Genomic DNA, 21,905 nt, shown 5'->3' with positions numbered 1-21,905 from the left:
AATATTTAATAAAATAATTTCACTTAAATGAACATCTATGTTAGTAGAATGAATTGGAAGTGGTTCAAATTTTATAAACTTTCTGAAAGAGCTTGTCTATAGGACTATTTAATTAAGAAGTTATGACAATTACTATGATAGTAAATTGTAAAATAAGCAATGCCTTATAGGATTCATTAATAATCTCAATAATGTATTTGTGGCATGATTAGAATGCATTTAAAACATATTTTTGAAGCACAATTAGAAGTCTTAGTTGAGCAAAGCCCCTGCAAAAAGAGGAGAAGCTAGAGTTATATATAGACATAACTTTGCATGCTGCCCATTCTAACTTCAGCAAAATCATCGAGAAGCAGCAGAAGGTCTGGCAGGTTAAAGAAAAGGTAGTGGCATTTCTGTGATGGCAATTCTGCAGGCGAATAATATTTACACTATCTGCAAGTCTGAACTCAAAAGGGAAGGACAGTGAAAAAGAAAAAGAACCAAAAAAGAAAAAAAAAGAAAAAAAGAAAAAGCCCAGAATAAATCAGAAAAAGGGTGGAGTGGGAGGATAAAAGGATAACAGATGTCATAAAGAAAATTAACAGAGTGAGAAAGTGGCCCACCCAGGAGGCCAAAAGGACAAAAGAAGCAAAATGCAGCCTGTCGGAGAGCTCGCTGGGAAGTCACAGCACGGCTCCAGAGGAGTTTTAGACAAGCGTAAACTCTCACGAATGTCGTTAATCTAGATGAGGTTTTACAATTTGCATGGTTGGTTGTGCTTTTAATGTTTTACTTTTTTAAAACGCTGGAGGTGGAAAGGTGGGGGTGTACGGGTGTGGGGGCAGTGGTTTTAGCTTTCAAAATGAAAACCTAGTCCTAATTAACATTTGGAGTCTGATTTTCAGAGATTCCAGCTGGAGAATCTGAAGTTGAGCCCTGAACCAAATGGGACTCTAGACAAGCTTAAAAACATGCTGGGATTTTAGGCTGGTGCAGATATTGCACAAAACTGGCAATGAAATTCACAAACAAATCTCAAAGGGATTAGAATTTGGCAGGTAGTGAGCCTGGAAGACAGCTCCAACTTAAGCAAATTTTCAATTTTTCTCTGGATTTTAATATGTCTAACACATATTTAGATTTAGATTTGTAAGGACCTACACCATCCCTACTAGAAATCTAGTAGCTGCCCCCATTATTGGCTTCTAGGCCACTATTATCCCTATCCTAATTAGCATTTTTATAACTCCTTTTCACCCATAGATCCTAAAAAAAAACTTGGTAAAAATTAAAAGACAAATAAGCCCTGAAGATGTGCCTTCTGAGAAACAGGGAAGGAATGATTATTATATCTGATTTGTAAACAGCTCAAGTATGGCAAAGAGAAGTTTAATTGTTGGCTATTATTTAAATGACAACATATAAATTAAAAGGAAATAAAAGAAGTTAAACAACTATCACAGAAAGCACAAGTGATAACATTTAAATAGAATATAGGTTTTTTAATGCAGATATCACAAGTAAGATTCATTTTTCTCTTTTTAATAAGAATTCAGGCAGACATATTCAAGTGAGATGCTTTTTGAAAGAGCAATAGCAATTCCATCTGGTCACACTTCTAAGTCCGTTTTGGGCTGTGATTATATGTCAAGTCTTGACATTTATTAAGAGTAATCTGTGACGATCCAGTGATAAAAAATATACTACTAAAGTGTAGTAATAGAGAGATGTCTTACAGGTGGAAAAGACTGAGGAAAGAAGAGTTGAACAGGTTTCATTATGAAGCTGAGGGGAACAGAAAGGAAAGAGATTTGGGATCAGAGATGTAACCTTAGTGTTGACATATTCTTCAAGTTCCTCAAAACTGTCACTCTTCTGCTACTATTTTCCCCACACTCTAGACCAGGGAATCCTGTACCTGCAGGTACATCAGAGTCCTCTGAAAGACTGGTAAAACTGATTGCTGGACGTTACCCCCAAAGTTTCTGATTCAGAAATCCAGGGTGGAGCCTGAGATTCTCCATTTCTAGCAAGTGCCCAGCTGAGGCTGCTGCCAGTGGTCCAGAATCACACTATTGCTCTAGACCAGGGGTCCCCAGCCTGTTCTGCTGCCTGTTGGAACCAGGCCACACAGCAGGAGGTATGCAGTAGAGGAGTAAGCCTTACATCCTGAATTCTGCCTCCTGTAAAATCAGTGGTGGCATTAGATTCTCACAGGAGCACGAACCCTATGGTGAACTGTGCATGCACAGGATCTAGGTTGCACACTCCATATGAGAATCTAACTAATGCCTGATGATCTGATGTGAAACAGTTTCATCTTGAACCCCGCCCCGCCCCACCCTGTCCATGGAAAAATTGTCTTCCATGAAACTGATCCCTGGTTCCAAAAAGTCTGGGACCACTGCCCTAGGCCATTCCAGTTCTTTGCAGGTCCAGGTTTCAACTGCTGTCACTTGGGAGTCCAGAACGTCTGAGCTCCGTGGATGAATGCAAAACTGACTGCCTCACTTCTGTCTTGAAGTATGTAACCTTGGGAGAAAATCTCTTTCCTGTTTTCCTAAAGGTGGCCTGAGCGCATTTTCACTGCTACAGAGAATGTGGGGCGTCTGCACTGGAGTTTCTTAGACACACATTTTATTTCACATTTTAGAACAAAGAGCTCTAGAATTTGTGAATGTGCTCAAAGATTTTACCACACTACAGGGGCACTTCACAGGGTCAGATAGGAAGAACTATAACACACACATACACAAACACACACATGCACTGCATCTTGTACTAAAAACAAGGGAACAAAACTCTACAGAGTGACAAAGCCCTTCCTCGGAAAGGGTCCTACAAGATGCAGGAGCCCATGACTGCTACTATTGCTCGGGCAATGTCTCAGTCAAGCTAACCTTCCCCTTCCCTCTCCTCTGATCGTCTCATTTCCAGGTCTGTATGCAGCCTTTCACATCCCAGAACAAAGTACATCACCTCAGTTAGGACTTGTTAGTCAAGCTTCATCTATTCTCTACCGCTTCTTGGCTAAAACTTTGGGCAAGAAAAATGGTACAAAGACCCTCAATTTGTATGCCATTATTTTCCACCACGTGAATTATATATTGGCCTCTGCATTCCATGGAGTTGCAGCAGCAAGGCAGGCACTGCCCATGAGTGATCGATGAGCACGTGTCCCAGACACATCTAACAGGGCTACCATCTGGAATATAAGTAATAAAAGGAAGGCAGGGAGAGGTCCAAGACAACAGAGAAGAAAGAATCCAAGGAATGGTGTAACAGACGGAATGAATTAGTGATGGAAGCATTGTTGATATCAACTACTAAATGGGTAAGAACAAGACAACTTTCCACCTCTGTTTCAGTAATCCAGCCATTCCAATGAAGCTAAACTTGTCCCAAGGCCCTACCTTTCTACTCCCAACTCCTTCCTACATAACTTCCTATGGAAGTAGTGCTCAGATGATAATAACACATAAAATATCTCTATGGACTGCTTTAAGATAACACAAATATATGCACATTTAAATCCATGGAGTCCTAAATTTACAGGGAAAGTGAGTACCAAACTATCGGTGGTGTTTGAGACAGAAGCAAATGTGTAACCATGTCAGAGAGAGGAGAATATATGTCCCTTTAAAACTCTCCAAAGACTAATATGCCTTTCAACACCTCCCTTTATAACCTTGTATAAAGTTTAACACTTTTGGGATATTCTCACATAGATTTACTTTAAATAGTTCATTCAGTATTTTAAGCCCATTATATTCTCTTGTTATAACTGGGGGATGGTGACTGCTAACTTTACCCTAAGTAAAATATTTAATCCATGAACATATTTACTACATTAACCTTTATGCTTCTCATTTTAGACTTAATATTATTATTAAGCTTTTTATGTCACTTTTTTGGCCCTCAGCATGTTCTGTATTTTCTAATGCCTGTGGAAGCTGACCCTATAGGGAAGGCAGAACGAGATCCACAGTGAGATTAATGATAAAACAATGAAATACTCAGGTTTTTGGATGATCTTGCTTGTAGTTATTTGCATGTGGCTTGTTGTTTCAGGACCAGAGCCATCATGCTGTTTACCCAGGATAAGTCATAATTTTTAAAATGTTAACTATAATTTTAAAACAATTCACCCTTTTCTGGCTTAGGATAATTTCAGTTTTACCACTGTTTGTCAGATATTCTTACCTCTATCCTTGACCTTTCTGAACTTTATTCTATTCCAAGTGATTTCTTCATTTATTTGAGAACTATTGGAAGACGATTCGTTTTCTCCTAAAATGCAAGCTGGGCCCTGCCATATAACTATTTATTTGCCAGCATACAAATTAATCCCTGCCTAGTGTTTCTCAAAGCACAGTTGAAGACCACTTGCATTAGAAGCACGTGGGATATTTGTTAAAAAAGCAAATTCTTATCCCAGCACTTTGGGAGGCCGAGGCGGGTGGATCACGAGGTCAAGAGATCAAGACCATCCTGGTCAACATGGTGAAACCCCGTCTCTACTAAAAATACAAAAATTAGCTGGGCACGGTGGCGCGTGCCTGTAATCCCAGCTACTCAGGAGGCTGAGGCAGGAGAATTGCCTGAACCCAGGAGGCGGAGGTTGCGGTGAGCCGAGATCGCGCCATTGCACTCCAGCCTGGGTAACAAGAGCGAAACTCCGTCTCAAAAAAAAAAAAAAAAAAAAAAAAAAAAAGCAAATTCTTGTACTTCGCACCCGACTTGACATATAATAATTGAAAGGAAGGGGCAGAACCTACGAATCTGCATTTAAAAAATAAGTACCCCTGACCCCATCCTTACCCCATGTAATTCTTAAGCATTTTCTTTTTTTTAATACTCTCAGCTGAATCCATTACCAATGTGTAACATTTAAAGACAAGGTGTTACCAGAGAAAGCCCTGAGTATTCCACTGGCTGGGTCTCCCCAGTCAACAGAGCATGTAGTAATGATCTGAGATGTGGTCAACTCCTTCAGCTGCCTTCTCAAAGCAGGAGTACATCATTTGGGTCAGAATAAAATATCTACTAAATTTAAGAAGTGGCTTCTCCTTTATCTTGTAGACCTCATTGATACTTTCATAGAACATGGCATGAGTATAGGAGAGCATGTTCTTTATAAGTATAGGGCCTGTACTTAAAAAAAATTTGTTCTAAAACTTTTTCTAGTAGAAAATACCACACTTGGCTGGGCGCGGTGGCTCATGCCTATAATCCCAGCCCTTTGGGAGGGCTAGATGGGTGGTTCATCTAAGGCCAGGAGTTCAAGACCAGCCTGGCCAAGATGATGAAACCCCATCTCTACTAAAAATACAATAATTAGCCAGGCGAGGTGGTGCATGCCTGTAGACCTAGCTACTCAGGAGGCTGAGGCAGGAGAATCACTTGAACCCAGGAGGTAGAGATTGCAGTAAGCCCATACTGCGCCACTGCACTCCAGCCTGGGTGACAGAGTGAGACTCCTTCAAAAAAAAAAAAAAAAAGAGAGAAAGAAAGAGAAAATACCAAACTTGCAGGCATGTAGCTCTTATTGTTCAACTTCTTTTTCTTCTAAAATGGCAAATAATGCTTGGCTTTTCTTCCAGTTTTCAGACAGCTCTTCATTCTTTCAAGAACATCAAAATAATTAGGTAGAAGATGTAAAGGGTCATATTGGTCTTATTAAACAGTCCTTTACCAAATCTCTTTCCAATCCAGCTCAGCTTCTTGCCCTCTTAATATATGCACACATGTATTGCCTGTCACTGTTTTATGAGAATTAATAGTGGGGAGAAGTATCACTTGTGCTTTGAGTAACAGAAGTGATTCAGCATCACTGATAAATGAAATTTGACTAACCTTTATCACATACTCAATTATGTTTATCAAATATTCATACAATAGGTACTTGTGGATCCTTTATCATGTCCTGACTTTCATATCTCTCCTGTCTTAGACTGAGTTTTCTCTTGCAGGTGGGCTAGTGCCATGAACTAGTAAATCCAAAACCAGGATTGGTCTTGAACTGAAAGTCCAGGAAGGAAGTACTAGCAGGTTTACAAAACCTAATCCCTCCAGTGAATAACAAGTTAAGGCTAACCAAGAAGAAGGCTGTAAATCTGAAAAGGGCCCCTATAACAGAAGGACCTGTGGGTGTAATAAAAACCAAAATGTACGTAGAAGGCAAAACATTCCCAGAAACAAGAGCAGGTTTTCCATTATTCCTGAAAAATTAGCACAACCACGCTTTACTGAGTGTGACCTCTTTGAAGGCCCCAAACCTCATGTCTCCACAGTTTTCTGAACCTGGATCTTGGCAAAAATTTTCAGAGATGAATGTTATCTAATTTGAAAGCTAAGGAAACTTAAAATCAGAGAAGTTAACTGACTTGCCCAAGGAAATAACGAATCAGAGATGGAGCTATGTGTTAAGCCTCCTACAGCCCCCCAGACAGCTTTGTTTCTGCCACCCCATGCCACTTCACCACGGTTACAAGGCCTTTTGATTGCACTCATGACAGGGTTATTTTCTACATCTGCATCTATCTTCTCCCTACTTTACTTCCACTATGAATCTTCATAGAAAACTGATTCAGTCTTTTCCATTTAAGACTCTCAAAGTCAAAATTCTGTCTGTAACTTTCTATCTCTGTCTTTAGGCGAGCAGAAGCAGGTGTCATTGAAGAATTACGTGTCAGTCTCTCAAAGAGGATACAAAAGTGAACAAAACACACCGCCTGCCACTCAGGAGTTGGTAAGCTACTGGAAGAATAGACCTATTGGATAATCTTGAAATGTGTGATAGATGAGACGATAGGCATCTATAAAGGTATGCACTGAATTTAGAGAGGAAATGGCAGCTCAGGCTCAGACAGAGTTATTGGAAATTTCCTCCCAAACTTTAAAAGGCCTTGTAAGTTGCATTGGTAGCCCCAAGGACATCCATTAACCATGGATACTTGCAGTATATAATAAAATGTCAAAGATATAAACTACATGTAATTGAATTGCTTTTCTTTTCTTTTCTTTTTTTTTTTTTTTTTTTTTTGAGACGGAGTTTCGCTTGTTACCCAGGCTGGAGTGCAATGGCGCGATCTTGGCTCACCGCAACCTCCGCCTCCTGGGTTCAGGCAATTCTCCTGCCTCAGCCTCCTGAGTAGCTGGGATTACAGGCACGCGCCACCATGCCCAGCTAATTTTTTGTATTTTTAGTAGAGACGGGGTTTCACCATGTTGACCAGGATGGTCTCGATCTCTTGACCTCGTGATCCACCCGCCTCGGCCTCCCAACAGGATTTTGCTCTGTCATCCAGGCTAGAGTACAGTGGCATGACCATAGTTCACCATAACCTGAACTCCTGGGGTCAAGCAATCCTTCCACCTCAGCCTCCTGAGTAGCTGGGACCCAGGTGTATACCACCATAGTTAGCTGGCTAACTTTTCAATTTTTTTGTAAAGATGAGGGTCTTGCTATGTTGTCCAGGCTGGGCTCAAACTCCAGGCCTCAAGTGATCCCCCTGCTTCAGCCTCTCAAAGTGCTGGGATTACAGGGGTAAGCCACTGTGCCTGGCCTTGATTCTTAATATCTTGTTTCACTATGACCCTGTCCTCACAAAGTTCTATATATTATTCCTTAGGCAGTATCACTGCTAGTACATTACATTATTTGACAATTGATAAAACACTTTAAAATCAGTTATTTCATCTGCTTCTCACAGAAGTTCTAAGAGAAAGCCTGACAGGTACTATGCATAGTTAACGAAGGGTAGAGCCAGAATTTGAACGTAATTCTCTGACATCACTCGGCCTCTGTCCTTCTCTGCAGCTCTTTTGAAAAAGAAAGGGCTCAACTCTATGAGAACCAGCAAAGAATTGAAGAGAGATTATCAAAAACTGTAATGGAGACTGTTGGGAAGAATAGGATGAATTTCAAGAAATATATGCTCATAGAAAAAGCAGAGCCAAGAATTAGGTGGATTTTAATCATCCCATAAGTATGAAAAAAACTAATCAGTTCTATGTAAAAGGAGACTGTAAGTGTAAGATAAGTCTTTATCACGATGTACATTCCTTAGAGAACAAAATCTTCTTGGTTTAAGTAGAATCTAGGATTGTGGACTTTGGTAGAATTAATAAACATGGCTTTATGAAAGAGAAAACAAGAAAAAAGAAAGAATAGAAGGAAAATGAAAGAGGAATAGGAAGAAGGAAAGAAAGGAAGAAAGGAAGGGATGGAGGGAGGGAGAAGGGAAAGGGAAAGGGAAGGGAAGGGAAAGGAAGGGAAGGGAAGGAAGGAGGAAGAAAGGAAGGAAAGGAGGGAGGGAGGGAGGGGAGGGGAAGGGAAGGGAAGAAAGAAAGGGAAAAGGGGAGGAAGGGAAGGGAAGGAAGGAGGAAGAAAGGAAGGAAAGGAGGGAGGGAGGGGAGGGGAAGGGAAGGGAAGAAAGAAAGGGAAAAGGGGAGGAAGGGAAGGGAAGAAAGGGAATACAGGAAGGAAGGAAAGGAAAGAAAGGAAGGGAATAAGGGAAGGAAGGGAAGGAAAGAAGGAATGGAAGGAAAGGAAGGAAGGGAAAAAGGGAGGGAAGGAAGGGGATCTTTCCCCTATCTATTATCTGATAGTACCACAGTATTCATGGATGGAGTGAACACTCACTTCAGTTATTACCCAGGAGATAAGGAAAACCATTTTTCCTTTTTCTTTTCCTCTCTTCCTTTCTCTCTCTATGTTGGGAAGAGCGTATACTTTATTGGTCAAGCACTTGACATGGTTTTTATATAGTTATCATAAAATATTTGCATATTTATAATTTTATAAGCCATGTACAAATTAAATTACTCTTTCAATCAATAAATGTTTTTCAAGCCCCAGTTATTTCAAATACTGTGTTGAGTAGCTAAGATATAATAATGGAAAAGACAATATTTTCAGCTTGTAAGTAGTCAGTGTCATAAGGCAGACACACAGGAAACCAATACTTTCCCTAAGGTGATAAGTGGTAAAATAGAGACCAGAGTATGATTATATAACCCATCTGTGGTTGAGGGTAGGTGGTGAGTGGAGTGCCAGTCATTAAATACTCCAAGTAGGAAAGATGCCTGTAAAAATGTGTTGAAAGATCAATAGGAGTTAGTACACAGCATTGTCTCAAGGATAGTATTATTGGCATTTGGGGCAGGATAATTCTTTGTGGCGGGCTATCCTGTGCGTCGTACGATGTTCAGCAGCATCCCTGGCATGCACCCACTATATTTCAGCAGCTCCCCCTATTCACCCAGTTGTGATAACTAAATATGTCTCCAGACACTTTCCCTAATGTGAGAGGTGGTGGGTGCAAAATTGTCCCTAGCTGAAAATCACCGGCTTAGAGAAATAAGTCATGGGATGAGCCCTGGTAATGGGTTTCAATATGCATAAAGATACAGGGAGTGAAGTAACGTGGTAACAACAATAATTCTGTGATGGATAACGAAGGTAGGTAATATTTATAATGCACAATTATGTACAAACATTAGACTGAGTCACTGCGTATAATAACTCATTTCTCTTCACTATAACCTTATGAGATAAGCGTTACTATTAAAACCCTGTTATAAAAACCCTATTAAAACTCTGTTGAGGGTAATGGGGCACAAAAATCCAATGCAATTGCCCAGGGCCACCCCAGAGGTAGGACAAATACTCAACCCTAGATCAAGCGAACAGACAGTGCAAAGCCCAAGAACTTTTTAGAATACTGTGTTGCAAAAGGCTTTTTATGTCTGGAGTAGAGTGTGCACAAAGAGATTTGAAGAGACAGAAGGTTGAAAGGCAAAGCCTCATTTACTACCTGCAAAGGAGTCGGACCTAAATGTGAAAACAATGGGGAGTTCCTGAAATATTTTTAGCAAAAGAGACACATAGAAAGACCGTGTAATAGCAATAGGCAGAATGAAGAAAATTCATGGGCACAGGTCCGGGGGAAGGAAGAGCAATGAGGACATTACTGCAGGAGTCCAGATGAGAAATGCTGAGGTCCCAACCAGTCAGGGCAATGAGTAGAGCTGCTCATATAACGATCTGGTGACCAACTGACCTGATGACTCACTGGACACAATCGCTGTCACTGGGGAAGTATGGATCTCAGCTGGTCTCTAAGGGAATGACTTCTTTCCCTTTTCTTTTCCACATCTTCAGAGTTTACAACTAATTATATTGAGGCTACACCAGCAGCAATGCCCCTGCTTTCTGCTTTACTCATTCAGTAAACATTCACCAAGTGGTTAACAGCGCACAACAAATGGCACCAATAAGAATCTCGTACCGGCCAGGCGTGACACTAAAGGCTTTCTGTATGTTATCACATGCATCCCTCATAACAACCCCTCAAAATAACGTTGTTGCCCCACTTTCCAACACAGAGGCTCATATTACTCAGCTGACCCAGGATTGGAATCTAGAGTTGTTTGACTTCAAAAATTGTCCACTAACCAAGGTGACATTCCTTGCCCATATGCAGTTTACAGAAGAGACAGAAAATACAGAGTATTCAGGTCACAAAGGCCAAATGCAAGCGACAACTGGAAAAAGGAGAATTGAACGTACAAACAATTTTGGATTGCAGACACGTAGTACATGCGGGTTCTTGCTGGGACGATGGGAACATAAGCGGCAATAAGAAGATGGAATTATTTAGATAAGATTTGTTAAAGAAAGTCTTAGTGGCACCTCAGAAAACGTAAGCAGCATAGGAGAGTGGAGAATTAAAAGCAAACCCTTACGCCAAGAGAATGTGATGCAAACAAAGGTGCTGAAGTAACAGGAAGGGCAATATGGGCTGGGGGTACTGGGCTGGTGGATTTACTGCCTGGGCTTACTGGGAGAAATAATGAATGAGGCCCTCCACCATTACAAGGCTAAATATCAAAAGGAGGCCTCTTAGAATGACATTCAGTACTGGAAAGCAAAAAAAGAAAACCCTTTTAGATACTGGGTAACAAAGTGCCTGATCCGAGCTCAGTTTTCTGTGCTGTACTTTTAAAAACTTCCTCTCTCCTACCTGGCCCCCTTTGCTTTATCTTGCCTCTGGTCTGTTTCCCTCCATGTGTCCATGACACTCTTCTGTTCTCCCTGATATATTTCACGGACTTTTTCCAGTAAAGAATTAAGTGTCTGCCAAGTTGCCCCTAGAGCATGCCAGTTTCAGCCTTTCTTGTCCTTTCTTTTTCATTCTTACCCTGCCTCTCTGCATTTCTTATGACTTATTTCTTCAGAGTTGTTTCTCCTTCTCCCCTGTCCAGTTCCCCTTCCTTTCCTATGGGGATTGATTCACCTGTATCATTGCATCTTCCTTCCACCCTCTAAGTGGCTAAATAACGTTGGCTACAATTACTGCTGCACAATGAACTCTCAGTTGGGGTGGTGGTTCTCAAATATTAGCAAGCCTCAGAGTCAGTTGGAAGCTTGTTGAAACAGTCTGCTGGGCCCCATCCCCAGTTTCTAATCGAGGAGGTGTTTGGGGGCCTGAGAATGTGCATTTCCAGTAGGTTCCCAGGTGATGCTGAGAACTGCTGGAGCTGGGGAATCAACAGCTGTTGCCTGGTAGCAGTCAGGAGACACCAGCCCAGCTGTCAGGCAGAGGAGACATGGAGCTTTTGTTCCTTGTCACATCAGCAAAGGGACTGATGACAGCCTAGGAAGCTCTGGATAAGTGACCCCACTGATGTGCTGGGGTGCAGGGAGGAGGGGAGAACGAATGGGAAAAGGACTGTATTATAACCTTCTGGGAAACACGGAAGCCAGCTCCAAGCCCTGTCATCCACCCTCCCACTTGAGATCATGCATAGAAGCAGCAGAAGGGAATTCTCAGGATCCCTTTGATCTCCTCCCAGCTCCCTAGTCTTGTGTCTGTTTATCTCCCTCCTTCCCTGGCCTCCTCTCTTCCCTCCTTCTTACCCCCTGCCCAGTATGATTCACTCCTCCTCTCTCCGCCTCCCCACCCCACTGCCATCTGTTTTTCTAATGATGGCAGAAGATGAGCTGTTTTGTTGGCCCACACCATAACAAAGCACACTCCATGCTAGCATTTTCCCTGATGCACTTGCAGAGTGCTGTTTTATTTGTATTATTTCCCCACCCAATTTTTTTCTTTTCCCTCAAACCCCACCCTTTCCCCCTCTCCAGCCTCATGTGGATCCTGGATTCCCAGAATTAGATCAAGAAACACAGAGATACAGAAGGATGGACTTAACGTGCATGTGGGCTGGGTGTGCATCAGGGAGGAAGCTGGAAATCAGGGCAGTTAAAGGGGTCTCTCTGCAGCACCTACAGGAGCCAGAATTACCCAAGCATTGCTGCTAAGTGTCTTATTTTCTTCCAGTGTGAGATGAAGATAACAAAACTTGTTGAAACCTGTTGTGACTGAGACCAGAATGCTTGTACTCGTCACTGGCTATTCTTAGGGTGGGAGGGTTTAAATGGGGTGTGTGTGTGTGTGTGTGTGTGTAAGCATCTCCCTCTCCTATGTCAGAATTCCTGGGTAATCCTTTCTTAGAAATACTCTGCCTTATTCTTGAATTTTAAAATTACCTTCAGTTAATCTAAGTAAAGAAATCACAGCAGCCTATATCCCCCCACTGGTTGGAGAATCTACTATGTGAAGAAGCAGACAAGATTTCTGGAGGTAATAAAAGTCTAGTTTGGTTAATTAACAGTGGACAACAGGTCTACCTATGAGGTTGCAAACACAGATGCCTGCATGACCCAGGCAGTTATTTAAACAAGGAACGCCCACCAGGTAAGTAGCCATAGGGAAAGGTAAAAGCTGTGCTGCCTGGAGAGAGTTGCGCCTGTGTTTGCAGCTGCTACTCAGAGCCAGCTAATTGTTGTCACGGTTGCCAGCTAGTCTTGTTTTTCCAAGAGAAAAATCTTCGTGGAGAGTTTTAAATATTTATTTTTATTTGAGATATGTGCGTATGCGTGTAATGTTATCTACGCACATATGAATTTTATGTAAAAATCCTAATTTTTAAACATTGGCAACCAAAAAGAAAATAGTTTTTAGACACTGTGCTGGCCAAACAATCCTGCCAGTGGGCCATCAGTCTCCAAAACTCTGAGTGAATTAAGCTCCAACAAGGCCCAGTTACAGAATCTCAAAACCATAAATAATTCTGACTTGCTTTTTTAAGTTAGCTTTTATTAAGTCATTTAAAGTGGAACTCCAAAGATTTTGCTAAAACAAAACAAAACAAAAAAAAAATCAGAACCAATTTCTATAAATTTAAGATTGTGGAACCAACTTAATTTAAAAAATTAAACAAAGGGCAGAGGAACTGGGGAGGGACCAAATCCTAAATTAGGAGGACTCGAGTTCCATGAGTTAAATCCACCTGAGTTCTCTAGTCTGAGCTGGGGAAGGGGAAGCTGTCTTACCTCACACGACTGGATGCAGTGGACCAGGACGGGGTCTGGGTGCCATTGACGCTGGCCAGTACACACAATGCTCTAAGGGGAAAGACGGAAAAAACGGAAAACAAAATTAAAGACATTTTGTCTATGCAAGAAGGGGCAATCCTGAGCTCACCACAGGAGTCTAACTCCATTCCTCAAGCAACTAGGTTCTAAAATTGTGCCCCATAAAGAGGACTGGGGCTATCTAGCCTTTCCTGTGCACACTGCCCACCCCGACAGATGTTGTCCAGGCAGAACATCTCAGTGGAGGAGATTTCTCAAAATCTTTTATCCTCTTTCCCAAGATACCTAAATTTGCAGAGTGGTGTAGGTGGTTCAAAAAAGCATCCTCAACATTATAATGAGTTACATCTGGTTTCAGGTATAATATTAGTTCCACTTATTTTGAAACTTTAAATAATGTTATAAGAAATTGTAAGATGGCTGTGTTGATCACACACGATGGGTTTTTTTAATGTTGACAAATACAGTTTTACAAAAGAGTCTTCAACTTAATGTGGATCTCAGAAATGCTAGATTATAAGACGTGAGTGCCTACACCAGGACTGGAGGTGAAACTGCACTCTGCAATTCTTCATATCACCACGCAGCCTGCCCTGTAGAAAACTGCACAGGACACATGCACTGGGCAAACAGGGCTAGTGTGAAATCACTGCTACTCAAAGTTACACCAACATCAAGCTGGTGGGAGCGCAGTTAGGTTCTTCTTGAGGGGCTGGTGACTGCCTCATTCCTGATGGCCATTTCCAGATGCATATTTAAACAAACAGTCATGTAGTTTTTGTTAAATATAAATAACTCATTTTCACATAAATTTTTCTTTTTATATTTTAATATTCTCAAAGAATATGCTTTTCTAAGGAAAAGAGAAAATCCCATAGCAGGTTTCAAAGAGAAAAGGAGGTTCTCTCCACAGCCTGCTACCAACCCGCCCTTCTGCAGACCTGCATATCACATTTCAATCAGTCCAACTGAACTTCCATGCAGTCAGAAGAAAAAGAATACATGTCAACACAGGAGCTTTACATGAGAGAGCACCTACAGGAATTTTAGAATGCTAACAATGTGTAATCATTAGATTGGAGACATTTACATATGCTAATATGCAGGTATATAAATATATACCTCATAGTCAGGTAAGAGAATGGGGATCTGCAATATTTTTCTCGAGTTACATTGCTAAAGGTGAAAACTTCTCCCTCACACCTTCTCTAGAGGGAAAATAAATAGTACAAATCCTAAAAAGTTTGATATTCAAAACTTCACATTGCAATATATTGTTAGAAAGTGACTTGGCTTAAGTCATTATTGTACTAAAAAAAGAATTATCGAAACAAATATATAAGGTAAACACAACAGGAGTATTCAGCCTACTGAAAAAGTAAGTTATTCTTCTGCACTTACAGCTATTTATGCAGAATCATTTGCATATCAACAGTAATTCTGTTAACTATAAATGATTCTTGTCTATGCTTTGAAGCAGGTTCCACTGGAAGTCTACTGAGCCGTGGTCATAAGTTTTATTATTTAAAATATCAATGGTTTGTACTACTTTGGGGTCCCAGATAGTAGCAATGGCAAAATATAATTTGTCTTTTAAAAGGCAAATGCATGAGAACTTTATTCCTTCTCATAGGAGGGCATTCACTAGAGACCCCCAGTTTCCCGCCCTAATCAGTCAGTTGTTCAATTCAGACCAAATGTATAAATACCTCACTCACTCACTATGGGTCAGATTTTCCAGTGAGCAAGGGGATCTGAAAATCCATAAACCTAGTTAACGCCCTTAAAGAGTTCAATATCTTTAATCGGATCCATGTTGAGGAATATTTGGGTTATTTTCAGCCTTTTGCTATAACAAACAAAGCTTATATATAAATCATGTACAAGTATATCTGAAGAATAAATTCATAATAAAGGAGTCAATACCCACCCTTATAGATTTTTAATGATGTATAATACAGTTTTGAGACTAATTCATACTTACGATTCTCCTAACTGCTACGGAAATTGCCAAAGTTGGTGGTACCTGTGTCATATCACTTCCTAGATTGCAAAATCCTTTAGGGACTAACTACCTTTCCTATTTCTTATCTCAGTGACTTACAGAGATGAAGTTTTATAAGCATTTGCCAGCCACTAATTATGATACTGCATCTCTAGCCTTCTCCTATGAAAGTCACCTATCTCATAAAGATGTCCCTATTTATACATATATGTATTATGCCATTATAAATATATGTATACGCCACTAATATGCCATTAGTGATTATAATTGGAGGGAAATTTCAAACGTTTTTCAATACTCAATTCTATGGCAGCATTTGAAGTCTGTAAAACAGGAAGAAAAGCAAAGCAGTGAGATGGACAGAGAAGGGCTGGCTTGTGGTGAGAGGTGAAATCATCTTATTTTCTTTTCGTATTTATTTATTATTTTATTTTATTTTTAGAGACAGTCTCACTCAGTTGCCTAGGCTGGAGTGCAATGGCCCAATCATAGCTCACTGCAGCCTCAATATCCTGGGCTCAAGCCATCCTCCTGCTTCAGCCTCCTGATCAGCTGGAATTACAGGCATGTGTCATCGTGTCAGGCTAATATTAAAAAATGTTTATTTTAAAGACAGGGTCTCACTATGTTGCCCAGGCTGGTCTAAAATTCTTGGTCTCAAGCAATGCTTCTACCTTGGCCTCCCAAAGTGTTGGGATTACAGGCATGAGCCACCATGACTGGCTGATTTTCTTATTTTCTGAAACACTTTTGAAAAATTACAATCATATACATCACATTTGAAAACTATAACAATAGAAAAAAACTTTATATCCTCTGCCTAACTTTATCAAAATTTTTGACATTTTCCAGAATATAAGTCACAATAGATTCCATTAATGTCTCCCATATATATCCCTCCAGTATCATTATATTTCCTTCCTCCCTATTGGTAACAAATATTCTGAATGTGTTATTGTACAACTGCAAATCTATGCATTACTTTGTTATTGCAACTATTGCAATTATGCTATTACCAAGCAACTTCTCGCATGATTGATTTCCAATATCTAAATGCTAAATAGTTGTTTTGAACTTTCCAACATAAAAACACTTAAGAGAAAATTAGTTTAAAAATTTCCTCCTGACTGGGCCATTTGAAAGTTTCTAAAAAGCAAGGGGGAAAAAAAGAAAAGAAAGGAAGAAGAAAAATAGAGGGAAGAAGGGAGGGGAGGTAAGGAAGGAGAAAGGGAGGGAAGAAGGGAGGGGAGAGAGAAAGGGAGAGAGAGGGAGAGAGAAAAGAAAGAAAAAGAAGAAAGAAAAAAGAAAGAGAGAAAGACAGAAAAAGAGAGAGAGAAAGAGGGGAAGGGAGGGGAGGGGAGGGAAGGGAAAGGAAGGGAAGGGAAGTAAGGGTTATTAGGATGGTCATAAGTCAGCATGAAGGCTGTTGCCTGGTTAAATGCCTTGTTAAAGGTCACAAAACTCAAGGATAGCCAACAATAAGGGCTAACAGAAAATTGCTCAATTATTTTTTTATTAGGATAGTTGTTTGACAGAATGGGTTGTTAATCATATCAGGTCACAAAGTTCTGCCAATGTCCACATTTGTGATAATTCCCTCATTGCCACATGTATGTGCTCCTGCGTAAAACACAGCGTTGTTTTGGATGTTTATTTAGACCATAGCACACTACCCTGCAACTTGCTTTTCAAGACTCTCTTGTCTACTCTCCTCTAGTGATGAGACACTTGATGCCTAGAGGGAATGATTCCATGCTTAAAACTGATGAAAAAGAAGACCTTTCCATGCCTCATGTCTGAATCTCCAATGATCTGCAACCAATGTCACTGGAGTTGTTACACACAATTGTACCACCAAGAGGACACTATGGGGACGGGGCTCAATATTAAGAGCCAGAGGGGAGAGTGAGATCATTTGGTTGGAAACTATGGCTCCCACAAGGTATTATCTTCTCATTTTCTTCCTGCTTCTCTCTTCTCCTTAAACCATTCATTTTGATTTAAAGAGTATTTAAGTTTTGGGGAACAATTTGGGAAAACAAAGTTAGAAATGATAAGATTTGACATAACTGATGAATTTTGTTGAAAAGCTGGGAATTTGAGAGAGATTTCATATAGTGTTAAAGGCTCTTTGCAAACCTAATTCATGTAGCCACAGGAAAATCTCATTTATTTGGTCCTCAGTAATTCATAATTATCGTATTCAAAAAAAAGTGTTGTTTAGTCTGTGGAAAAAGGAATTTATGAAGCAAAATAATAGGGGAAATGAGATGTCATGATGAAAGCCTTTGTACTTCAGGAGGAAACACTTTCAAATGCTATTTAGGAAAACACATTTTCATGAAAACAATTGCCACAATGTGTAAAAAAAAAAAAAAAGTATCCATGAAATCAGTTTCCTGAAGGACCACTACTTTGCAAGTTAAAACATTAATTTTTCCTATCTTAAAGTCAGAGATACAGTAAAACACTCTCTTGACACAATGGTTAAGGATAATCATTAAAATTCAACTTAACATAGGCTTTTTGGGAAAACAAAATGTTTTCTTTGAGAAATGGCTCTGTGGTAGTCATTCTTTTCTATGGGCCCTTTGATTTCCCGCAGCCACCACCTCCTGAGTAAAAGATGAGATGAATCCCGCACTGAGGAGATACCTGGGGTGAAGGAGAATGTATCATTTCCACCCTCAGCACTCGTACAGTTTACTGGGGAATTGGGATTAGCATGGCAGAAAAGAAGAAAAAGAATAAGAATCTAGAAAAAAATAGGGATGAGAAAATAAAAAAGTACTCCCAGTGAAAGCCTGAGGGAGCTTCTCCCACTCACTGGGTGCAGGTGCCTTGGACATTAGGAGTGTCTGTGTCGGTGATCTGGGCACACGAGGGCATGAGCAATGGGCATCAGCACTATTTGGCTGCTCCCCGCCGGTCCCAACTGCCAGGTCTCACTGATTAGTCACCTTGGCTGGCAGGCATGGATTTGTCTGGCATCCTTCTTTTCTGTCAGTATACTTCTTACCCGACCAGAAGGGTCTAGATCCCGCGTGTAACAGGTGAAGGAGGAAGACACCACTGCAATGACAAGGACCTAGAAAGTCCATCTGAAAGTTTCAAACCCTTACCTATTGTCTCTCACATCCAGCATGCCCTTGAAACATCTAAAAGTAATAAATTTTCATCCTTCCTCTCCTCAGTCTCACAATAAAAAGCTTTTAGAAATTGCTTCTGTTGTCAGAGGTGTTCCAACAGGAAACACTGAGTAGCCATTAGTTCCTTTCTCAGCTCAGTATATAAAAGAGACAGAAAAAGACAAATGACCCAGATATTATTGTATACACACACACAGGTGCACAAACACACAACACGCACGCCAACTATAGAACCCTATTTTTCTTTATTTTGCATGGAGATAGCTAGTGGTATATTTTCAGGGATGGAGGATATTTCCGGGGGTAAGATTTGTACTAAGTGAACTGAAATCTCATTTCTACTTAATTAAGAACTATGTGTTAGAAACTATGCAAGACATTTCACATGTGTTATTTTAGATTTAATCACAACCATGCATGCAAGCTAGATATCCTCACTCTTGTAGATGAGCAGACGGAGGCTCCAAGGAGTAAGTGACATTATATTTGAACCCAGGAGGACTTCATTCTTCCTTTTATGTCAGTTGCTACTTTGAGATGTTTTTCATCAAAACCCCAGACTACCTAAAACCTCGGAAATTCTTCCTTTAATAAAAAATATATTATTCTATAAGCCAGGCATCATTTGCAGGAATACAAAGCAGAACCCCTGGAGCAAGGCAAATAAACTCCGTGGGCGTCTAAAAGTATACTTGATTGTTCTTCAAAAACAAACACAATTTTTTTCACAATAAGAAAAAAATAGTAATATAAAGAAGTATCTCTTATTTTTTTTTAGACTTCATGGTGGGGGGAGTACGGAAATGAGGGGCTTCTCATGGATGAGAGAAATGACTGATTCTCTATTTGATAGGCAAGTTAACTCAAACATATATCAATAGCAAACAGGGTGAGGCAGGGAGTGCTGCATTGAACTGGGAGTCAGCAAAGTTGGTGGCATTTATTTTTCTATTTCTTGCCAGCTGTGCAATATTGAACAGGTCATCCAACAACATCTAACGTGACTGTAAAATAAAGATAATATGATCTTCCTTTCCTAGCTTATTGGTCTCTGATGAGACTCAAATATATATGTGTGTGTGTGTATATATATATATATTTTTCACACATATATGTTTTGGAGACAATATAGTGTTCTCCACATGTAAGGTATCATTTTTTATTACAAAGAATGAAGTCATTGGAAGCAGACTAGAGAAAATAATGCAATTTAATCCATTGCTCTGTACTCTTGCCAGATTCAAAGGCATTTAAAATATGGCAGACAGCAGGAATTTTCATGAAATAAGCAAGCATCATTTACTAAATAAATGAGCCATGCTCCAGAGAGGTGTGCTTGTTCTTAAAATATTTATATTGTCAGTATTTTATTTTGTAATAGTAGTGTTTCTGGAAGCATTACAGTGGAATTACCTAAGGTGGTTGTTAAAGATGCACATTCCAAGGCATCTCCAGCCCTTCCGAAGGCTGGAATCCTACTTTTCTTTTTATATACTGCCCAAGGGATTCTCAAGGACACAAACATTTAAGATTGAGTACAATATGGAACAACTCCCAAGATAAGTCAATTTGAGTTACAAGGATTTTACTCAACATGGAGTTTCATGTCATAAATTGCCTTGGTTTATGAGGCATTTCTTCTTATTTATGAGAACAAGGTTAGATTTTGCACCCCACATGAGCTGCTGAGTGCCACAGAATGATAGCCATCATGAGATCATCTGCAGCTGGTGCATAATCTCATCCTAGAGGCCCCAAGGTACATAAGGGCAACCATCTCATCATCAGCTCCATTGCATCCAGCGACTTTTTTTCTTGTTTTCATTTTGCTATAAAATTGCAATTTCCTAAACACAGAGCATCCCTTCCAAGGTTTGTTTGTAAGCAATATTTTTAACATAATAACTGTGAAAGAGCACAGGTAACAGCTTGTTTTGCTACTCTGTGATAATTAGTGTTCACCATTGGTTAACTACTTGGTTTTCTTTTGGCATAAAGGGTATTGATTTGGAGTTCAAGAAAACATTAAAATGTTGTTAATTATGCTTTCAATGTCTGAAATTCTGATTGCTGGGAATTTTTCCAGAAACAAATAATCCTTCTAAGGTAAGGACAAGACTCATTTCACAAGTTACTTCAACCCTTCTCTTACATTTTGGAAGCAGTTAATTTAACTATTTCACTTTGTTTTCACATGAAAATGTGACACAAGCCTCAGGAGTTCCAGGAAAACAATTTCATCCCTAACAATACTGTGAACTGTGATAAGCCATATAGTTTAGTTTTACACCCAAATTACAAAGAGCAGGGCAGAATCTCGTACAGATGAGAAGAGGCAGGCAAACTGAGCGGAAGCAACCTGCCTCCTAAGAATAGCAATTGATCAAGAAAACTTACTATGTATCAAGAAAGCTGAGGTCTATTCATATGTTTCTCATCTGATACTCACATTAACCTAATGAGATCAGTATTATTTCCACTTACACATGAGGAAATGGAGGCAGACTAGTAAATTACCTAAGGTTATACAGTTGGCGAATAACAGAGCTCAGGAGTTTAAAATTCAGCTTTTAGAAAATACATATTTTTTATTGCAGGGTCTTTAGTGTTTCTCTGCTAACATCCTCAAAATCATGTCTGGTCAACCTATATCAAAAATCAAGAATTTGCTGACTAAATCATAGTCATGATAAATGCAATGATATAAATGATCATGTTTGATACACTGGCTTAGGGAAAATATTTTTCATGTTTTTCCTGAGGTGGTCAACTTAGAATTGACAAGGATATGTCAGTAAGAAGCTGCTGAAATGTATCAAGTCTGAGAAAAAAAAAAATCCATTTACTTCTGAAGTAGAACATGATGCTACCTGCATGTTCTCACTTACAAGTGGGGGCTGAACAATCAGAACACATGGACACAGGGAGAAAATTAACACACACTGGGGCCTATGAGGGGGCCAGGGGAAGGGAGAAAGTATCAGGATAAATAGCTAATGCATGTGGGGCTTAATACGTAGGCGATGGATTGATTGATAAGTACGGCAAACCACCATGGCACACATTTATCCATGTAACAAACCTGCACACCCTGCATCTGTATTCTGGAACTTAAAATTAAATTAAATTTAAAAGAAAATGGTGCTAAAACAGTTTCTTTGCTCATTCAACCAATGTTTCCAACAAACCTACAAAGTGCCAGGCCCTGAAAAAGGCATCAGGAAGATAAACAAGAACAAAATGCTATGGAATAGAAGTAAATAAACAATAATAATTTCCCCAAAGGATAGCTGAAAACAGGGAGGCTTTAATAGAATAGAGA

The 21,905-nt window shown here is 39.9% G+C and overlaps 1 protein-coding gene across 3 annotated transcripts in view; it reads right to left on the bottom strand.

The window, feature by feature from the left end:
• Nucleotides 1–21,905, bottom strand: part of PAPPA2 (pappalysin 2) — a 376,815-nt gene that overhangs the window by 29,452 nt on the left and 325,458 nt on the right. For all 3 annotated transcript variants that reach the window (XM_064370884.1, XM_064370885.1, XM_021668059.2), the window contains exon 21: nucleotides 13,388–13,459. In XM_064370884.1, coding sequence (XP_064226954.1) covers nucleotides 13,388–13,459 — 72 coding nt within the window. The remainder of the gene's footprint in view (nucleotides 1–13,387; nucleotides 13,460–21,905) is intronic.

This window comes from Aotus nancymaae, unplaced genomic scaffold, assembly GCF_030222135.1.
Source record: "Aotus nancymaae isolate 86718 unplaced genomic scaffold, 86718_ANA_hifiasm-v0.15.2.pri h1tg000108l, whole genome shotgun sequence".
NCBI classification, from domain to species: domain Eukaryota; kingdom Metazoa; phylum Chordata; class Mammalia; order Primates; family Aotidae; genus Aotus; species Aotus nancymaae.
The sequence above is the reverse complement of the archived record's forward strand: the minus strand, read 5'-3'. Positions and strand labels throughout refer to the sequence as shown.